The sequence below is a fragment of the Mastacembelus armatus genome, chromosome 21 (assembly GCF_900324485.2).
Source record: "Mastacembelus armatus chromosome 21, fMasArm1.2, whole genome shotgun sequence".
In the NCBI taxonomy this organism is placed as follows: Eukaryota; Metazoa; Chordata; class Actinopteri; order Synbranchiformes; family Mastacembelidae; genus Mastacembelus; species Mastacembelus armatus.
In genome coordinates this window covers 6,585,507-6,594,115 of record NC_046653.1, presented here as the reverse complement: position 1 = coordinate 6,594,115, position 8,609 = coordinate 6,585,507, and the positions used below count along the sequence as shown (strand labels likewise).

The 8,609-nt window shown below is 43.4% G+C and overlaps 1 protein-coding gene across 1 annotated transcript; it reads right to left on the bottom strand.

Moving 5' to 3' along the window:
* Nucleotides 1-200: 200 nt before the first annotated feature.
* On the bottom strand, nucleotides 201-7,850 carry gjc4b (gap junction protein gamma 4b). Its single transcript, XM_026296486.2, has 3 exons — nucleotides 7,678-7,850; nucleotides 1,727-2,906; nucleotides 201-1,580 (listed from the first exon to the last, which is right to left on the bottom strand). The coding sequence occupies exons 2-3, from the start codon at nucleotides 2,871-2,873 to the stop codon at nucleotides 1,567-1,569; spliced, it is 1,161 nt and encodes a 386-aa protein (XP_026152271.1). The 5' UTR covers nucleotides 2,874-2,906; nucleotides 7,678-7,850; the 3' UTR covers nucleotides 201-1,566.
* Between the last annotated feature and the right edge of the window lie 759 nt (nucleotides 7,851-8,609).

Sequence of the window (8,609 nt, the reverse complement as noted above, 5' to 3'; positions counted from 1 at the left end):
CCTCTTTCAACATGTAGTTTTACTTCATCATCATGGCTAGAGTTTGTAATTGACCCAATAAAAAAAAAAAAATCCTAAAATGCAGCTTTCTCCTTTAGATCAAATGATGTTGCATTTGCATATACAAAAATAAAATGAATTAGAAATAGACCCAGACAAGTCTCAAGCAAGAAGTAAAATGACAACTCGAAAAACTGGTACTTGATGAAAAAATTTATTTTAAAAACTAGCCACAAGATATTGTCAATACAAAAGGTATAAAAAGTACAAAAAGCATTGGTCAAAAATAACTTGAGATGACAATATTCGAGCTGGCACTAATGGCACTGTGGGTATGATTCAGATTACAAAAAGATGGCAATTATTAAAGCGCATTAAAGCCACTGAATTCACATTGAAAGTATTATTTCATTTACAACCCTCAGTGAGTCTCTGGAACAGTGAAAACACAAATCCAAAAACCAGCCCTTTCAGCTATGGAAGAACAACTCATACAGCGTTACAATTAAACTCAGGTCTGTACTTAAGGAGAAACATCTGCTGGTCAAAAATGATATGTACCCAATAAAGTGAGCAGGAGGTTGTGTACTAACAAAAATGCAGAACCTAAAAAAAAAAAAAATTAACTCAGATTATACTGAACCCTTTTCAGAAAGCACTAGCTCATTGGCTGAATCAGATTTCAGGGAACTAAGACAGCAGTGAATGAAAAAAACATGTCCACAGTGACAAGAGCCTCTTTTCAACACAATACTCTAAACTAATACAAAAACAGTATCGAACACAAGGTAAAACAACACATAACAATAAAGAGTTACATGGTTTTCAAGCATTATCCAGGTTTCTTTGTTCCTTTGGACAAAGGCACCCCAAGTGTGTTCCAGTTACTATACCAAGCACCAGTACTCGGGAGTGTTCACTGGTGCAGGGCGACATTGTCAAAACAATGGGTGGGAAAAAAAAAAAAAAAGTGTGGCACACTTGAAAGAAACCTCTGTAGAAAATTAAACACTCAAAAATGTCTTCATCAGCATGAAGCAACAACTCCAGTACCTTTCTTTTATGAGAGGTGCCTTGTCCAAGGACAGGCACTCGCTCACTGCTTCATGTCCTCACAAAATACAACTTACAGTTTAAACGTGTGTGTTGCACTACCTTAACAAAATGCCAGTTTAGGAGACCCCGTTTAGGCCTAAGGCAAACTTGAGATGGGTTCACTGTGAACTTCCAACATAGAACACAAACTCTTAAAAATGACTAATAGCTCTAAATCTCACAAGAAAAATTAAAAAATGAAATAATAGCTGCCCTGAGGGAGACGTACATATTAACCATAACTGTTCTTGTTGCACAACGGTAGTTTGAAGGACTTTGGATCTTCAGACAGGCTGGTGTCTCAACTATTGCTGGTTTGAGACGACCACTCATTCTTGATGCTTGAACATGGCTGGTACTAACACTGGAAGGCCTGGGTTGACTTCATCCACCTCAGCCAAATTTCTGACGTCTCTCACATACACAGTTACATACACACACTCCCTCTGCTCAAATCCCTTTTGTCCCAACCTACGCACGGAGACCTGTGAACAAAGAGATGGTGGAATTGTTGGTAAAGCATTTTGTTTTGATCATAGCTTCATTATAAAATAAAAGTGAAAGTGCAAGTAGAAAAAAAAAATGTACCTATAAAAGCATGATGTTAAATGAATGAATGTTAAAGCCTCACCTTTCTCACATGTACTGCTCTGCTTCTCCTGGGCAAAGTTTAGTCTGTTCTGCTCGACCGCAGTACCATTGGACTCTGGGCTGCTGCTGCGCGAAGGGCTGTTCTCCTCATTCTGGTAAGCCATATCCAGATGTTGCTGGGCCAGTTTGAGGTGTCTGCGCAGCCTCTCCAGCTCCCGTGATGAAGCCTCGTCTCCAAATGACTCACGCCCCGAGTCTCCCAGGTTATCCCTAAAGCCCAGTTTTCCTGTTGGGTCCTTCTTCAGAGCTGTGTGGTAGCCTGGCGGTGCAGAGGGCTGTCGGCAGATGGAGGATCTCTGGCTGGCTAGAGCCGGGTGACGGGGAGTGGGAGGCCGAGACCGTGGTGCACAAAAACAGTCACGAATTCCGCTGATGCCAAGGTGAAGGATCTCCAGCACAGTGAAGAGCAGACACAAGGCACTGACAGCATACATGATGAGCAGGAAGATTGTTTTCTCTGTCGGCCGTGAGACAAAGCAATCTACTGTGTGTGGGCAAGGAGACCGTGTGCATACATAGGATGGTGACACTTCCAACCCATAAAGGATGTACTGTCCGAACAGGAATGAGGCCTCAAAGATGGCACGTGACAGCAGCTGACACACGTAGACCTTCATCAGGCCATCTCTCTTGATGCGACGGCGTCCATCATGCTTTTTGCCGGGCTTCTCCACAACTTCCTTTTCTTTTTCTGGTTCAATCTCCTCCAGGATCATGGGGTCCTCCTCGCCATTATCCTCTGCTTCCTCGTAGTCCCTGTTGGCCCCACGGCTCACTATGGGCATCCTCTTCTTGCTGCGGGGCCGGTAATCACTGTCGTCCATGCGGGCAATCTTATGCATAGCAAAGCCAAGGTACATGATGGTAGGGGTAGTGATCATAATCACTTGAAAGACCCAGAAACGAATGTGTGACAGCGGCGCGAAAGCATCGTAGCACACATTCTCACACCCAGGTTGCTGTGTGTTGCACACAAATTTACTCTGTTCATCATAGTAGATCGACTCGCCCCCAACCGCTGTCAGCACAATGCGAAAGACAATGAGGAGCGTGAGCCAGATTTTGCCCACAAACGTGGAGTGATTGTTAATCTCGTCCAACAGACGTGTGAGGAAACTCCAGCTCATTTTGCCTCTTGAACGTGAAGGAACCTCTCAAACCTGTGCAGGAAGAGACAAATTGTACTCAGATTCCACTTTTAAATGTACCAACTATTACTTCCAATAAGAAAACATTTTGTCATGAACACAATCAATATATTCAAGACACATGAAGGACAGCTGTTTCCCATTTACATACAAAATTTACTTAAAGGAAAGAGCTTCAATCCCTGCCCTACTCACTGCTGATTACCTGGACCAGGTGTGTTCAGCCAATCAGAAGCTGCATGGGCAGGGATAGTTGGAAAAGAAGCAGCACAGTGGACCTCGAGAACTAGAGTTGGAGACCCCTGTTGTGTTATATCTCTTGACACTGCACTACAGTAATGCTGCCACAGAGCTGGGACTGGTTAGTCAACCAGCACTAGCTCTGGACACATGGCTGCATTTATCACAAGCAGGTAATCATAGCTGATGTTACAGCTTCATGAAACAGGATGGGAGGGACAAAGAGTGGTAAGCAGTGGTTTATGGGGTCAGTTTGTTTTGAGTCTCACTGCACCCTCTAGTGGCTACAGAGAAATTTGGTAGAATACCTTTAAATTATATAAATATCAAAGCTATTTTCCCCTACGACCCCAAGTAATCGTCACCGACTCAGACTGATGTCTAACAATAACTTTGGTAGATCATATTTTAAAATTGCTTATCTTAACTCCCCAGAAAACATGAAATGGCATTTTTCATGTTTGAGAAATGTTAATGTCATTACATCACGTTTTTCTTTTTTTTTTTTTCAGTCTATTTTTTTTATTTCTTTGCTCTGGTTTAAGTTTCATGATGTGTATACGCCATGATTACTAAGTCAGCTCTCCTTGAACTTTGATTTTATCAATACAGCAATTTTTCCATGTCAGCCAAGCATAAAAACTGTGACATACCTAACAGGTCCGCGCTGTTACGATAAAGGCATGCCCATCCCTGTAAAGATCTTGTGGGATACCGTCAACAACTACTACTACAACTGAACTTTTCTGAAGGCATGTGTGTGAAGTAGTGTAAATGAGGTATATGACACTGAAAATTTTTAGTCTTAAAAGTACCAGTAAATACCCAGGCTCATATTATATCATGTATAAACTAATGACCACATTTTCCCCATCATTTCAAAATGACAATAGTTTAGGCATTGGCCAAGTCTAAGCATGATTCAGCCAATCACTGCCTATCAGATGTAAACTATAACACAGCAACTATATGTGATCATTCTAGGCTCACTTGAACATTGTATACTGAACCAGTGGTAGACAGGATTTAATAATGTGGGTACAGAGGCAATGAAGAGCTCCTGTGGTTTCACACTATCCATGACAAACCTCATAACTTAAGAGTAATTATTCTCTAGATTGACTTTACCTCCACACATGTGCCAAGCAGCTAAACAACAGAGTGTTTATAATAACAAAATTATACCATTCCTTCAGACTCATTTCATTACTTTGGCAGAATGGTTTCAACCCTGTTTTATCATTGCTGTTCTTGATCAGGTTTAAAAGTGTGTGAACCAAAGATCTTGAAATGTGCAGATTATTCTAGGTTCTAGCTTTTCTCACCAGCTTCTGTTCAGATCACATGTAAAGACCTGAACCAGTTCTAGTATAACTAGGCTCCATAACGCAAACAAAAACAAACAAGTGCTGAACATTAATGCCCTGTAATGTGACACCTGTCCCAACAGGAAGGAAACCTTGGACTTTTTTTTTAAAGTATTGATTTTAGATGTTAAGGTTAAAGGCAACAGAGAAACACACTTCTGCTGAACTGTGTGCATACTGTGGCAGCAGTGCCACGACATTCCTGTACAAGATTTCAATGATAAGAGTTTGTTTTAAATGTACAGTGAACATTTTCATTTAAATGTATCAAATAAGACAAAAGGGACAGTACTGCTCACTGATCCATCACTAACCACCACTGAGAAGCCTTTAAAGACTATAAGTCACACCCAAACTGCTCCAGCAGAGATCTTTAATAGGACCCATTTGTGTTGGGTGACTCCTGAGCGTGAATGGGAGAACTGTAAGAGGGTGACCTTTAAAGTTAAGGTTGGACAAAACCCTTGATAGAGGGTTAGAGTGACACACACAAGTTTCCATTGTGCAACAGTAACACAGGACCTGAGAACGACCTGAGGGAATGAGCAGTGCTGAGCTGAATGAGAACTTTTATGACAGATTTTTTAGTTCACATTCAGCTTGTCCTTTGTTTGTTTATATGTAGAAATCCCACAGAGAAGGAAGAAGGGTGTTATCCTGTTCTCAGCATGTGATTAAAATTAACATCTGCATGTTTTTCCACCAACATAAATACCCCCTTCACTACCACTGTGTTGTTCTACCTGTGGCTTTTTGCAATGCTGCTGTTTTCAGCTGCATCCTGTCAGCGTGCAAATAGCTCCACCTGAACAACAGTATGACATTCTCACTGCCAGGTTTCAACATCAAGAATCAAGATAACAGACAAGCGCCTCTAATCTGTGGGGGGGGGGGGGTGAACATACACAAACAAAAGGACAAACCTCAACAGCAAACTCCACTGCCTGTAATCTAGATAGATAAATGATTAGGAGTCACTGCGTGCTAGTTCGGGCATCATTGGCCAAGGAAAACATTCCACAGAAGCAAATCTGCTGCAGCTTAAAGGTGAAATCTATAACTCCTAGCTAAAACATCAGGTATGTCATACATTGTTGGATTTAAAGACTGACAAATAGAAGAGCTTGCTGTTTAGGTTCTGGTATTCTGTATCCTGGGAGCAAATTGCTTCACAAGAAACTGCAGTGTTGGCCAACATTTTTTGGAGATTCACATAATTTTCTTTTTCAAGTAGCTGCTCAAATAAGCAGCATGTTCTGTGCATGTTCGATCTTAAAGTGGTTACTTAAAGCAACACTATGTAGCTTTTTAGACCTTAAAATAATGTCTCTAAAATTATTTCAGTGGTAGAACAACTCTTAACCGCCTGAGCGGCCCCACATTGGCTGCAACAGCTGCAGCTTTCATGTTTGGGTGGGATCACTCAGCCCCACTCATCAGCAGAAGAGTGTGACCTGCTTTACGGCATATCTCATATGTTTAACTCGTCACCTGGGTGGAGATAGCCAACAGGTAACTTATAAGATGAAACAATCTAACACTGGATTCTCAAAACCAACACCATGGTAGAGCCAGTGAAGAAACCAAAGAGGGCTTTGTTTGGAGGAAGCAAAGAAAAGAGAGAAAGTGATCGGGCACGAACCCTGAACCCGAATCAATAACAGACAGGCTTACAATCTGGATTTGCCGGTTCCATCAGTTTAATCAACAAATTCACTTGTACTGCTCTGCCCACGGGGAAGGTTATACAGTGACAGTATTTACGACACTGGTAACAGACAATTGCACTTCTCAGTCAGGTGGGGGAACCAAAAGTTACATAGTGTTGCTTTAAACACAAAACAAAACAAATTACTACAGAGAAAAAATATAAGGCAGGATTTTTTCCAGCTGATCAGTAACAGCCAACCACAATAAGAGGAGATGTCGCAAACACCAGTCTGCATGCTAGGCTCTCTTTAAATACCATCTCAACCTTGCCCTGCCATAGAGTGGAACAATATATGGGTAGTTAAGATTTCAGCTTTAACTTTAGTGAAATGAAATGCTTCAGATTCTTCTGAAGGGTAGATGGTACTGTGTATGTATTATATTGTGCCTTCCCAACTAAGGAGCTGGTCTTGATCAGCAAACACCCATAAAATCTATCAAACCTGTCTACAACCTACATCTTGTGAGGTAAAACTTTTACATTTCATCAGTTTCAGTTGTTTTTCATCCTGTGAACTGAGGCCTTACTGCAGCATTTTGAAGAAAACATCCACTTTCAGAGCAGACAGCAAAGTCAAGCTGCTCTGCAGAACAGAGAGGCTTTTGTGGCTCTCACATCTGGGAGCCTACTTATGGTTATCCCTCCTATATCCCAAAGCCCTAAAGCTGAGAGGCCCTGGCCATGTGGAGCAAAGGGCCCCAGCATATGAGTCACACGGAGGACAGATGAGGACGGTTTGGGGGAAAAACGCTCATCCACCCATCCTCTCACCATCCACAATGCCAGTAAGGCTGAATACACAAAGTGTGGACTGCCCTTGGAGTCAAAACCAACACACTGAGACTCTGAAGGTACTGGCTCAGGCCTGGCTCTGTTAAAACACGCCGCATACTCGGAACGCTGTTATGTGAAATGGAAAACTAATCCAATTGTACAGGCACCACGAGAAAGAAAAGGCTCCTCGTGGCTAACGGGACGACGTCACCGGACTGCTCCACATGCGCCCACAGCCCACACACCGATGGTTAACGTGGGGAAAAACGCGCATTGTCTAAACAAAGTTTCCACACGATACCACTTTAAGCTATCAGAAACGAAATTCTCCAAATGCTGGCTTTTTTTTTTTTTTTTAGACGGGTGGAGGAAACTTTAGGCGGAAAAACAGGACACGATTCCTGCGCATTGCTCCATCGCCAAATCCAGGCGACATAGCTAAGACTCCCCTTCAAAACTGTCCAAGTTAAATATCTCGCATAGCAGCAGATTCACCACAGCATGTGGAGCCAGTCACACCTCGTCTGGGGACCAATTGTGCCGTAAATCAGCAGCATGTCTACATTATGCGTCTGATTTACGTGCTGTAATCAGTGCAGCCCCCAGCCCGTGCGCGTAAACTTAAAGCAGCGCTCGAACAATACAGCACCATTGTTAGTAGGAGCTAAGAGGCGATGTGTCTGTGTGCTACCTTGTTTCACGCCACCTAGTGATTTTAGCTCCTCTGCTGTGGCTCCTAGAGGGTCGTTTTCTCCGTTTTGTCTTTGTGGAAAAACCTGCGTTCCCGCGCTAATGTCAAGCCATCCAGCTTTTCTTTCCTATGAGGATCCCGTGTCCTTCTCCAGTTGTGTTGTACTACCACGGTGTGAGGACAAAGAATATTCCCAAACCGCCCCCCTTTTCTCTCCTCCTCCCAGCTCCAGCCGGCACCCCACCCCCTGTCTGCGCAGAGGCTGGAGGAAAACCAGCGACTGCCAGGATTCCTGATGCAATCCCTGCTTCACTTCTTGACACAGCTCTGGCCTGGCCTCTTCAGCCTGTGGTTACTGAACGACTCAAAAAGCGAAGAGCAAGCATCCAGTGTAGAGCGGGCACATATACAGCTGTGATGTACGACGTGCTTTTTTGCCTGAAACACACCTAAAGCGCTGTGATCACTTTCTGACAGCGCAACGTGTTTTGTTGCCAACAAACGTGGAAGTGCTTCATATGTCATGCGTCCAGGCTGCACCTGAGGCCGTGTGGAGCGTCAGGTGGAGCGTCAGGTGGAGCGTCAGGTGGCACGCCTGTCGCCACACAACTTTTATTTCAGTTGGGACAAGCACCTGATAGTGGCTGCTCTTCCTGCTGCTGCAGATGTTCGCACATCACAAGACCCCCCTTTTCTCCCCGTGTCACACTTTCTTTATCGAGAGCAGCACATGCGTTTTCCTTAATGCACCCATCCCCCTATAACATGTCTTTGAAGCTACACCACACACTTACTACTAGAAGAGAAAAGGAAGTGCACACCAGAAAGGATTTATGTGCCACAGTAGGACCCAAAGGAGTGGGATCCAGCTAGTCAGGTCATCAGTCACAAAGGGAATGGTCAGTTGTCTGAACTCAGCACTATCTGAAAGC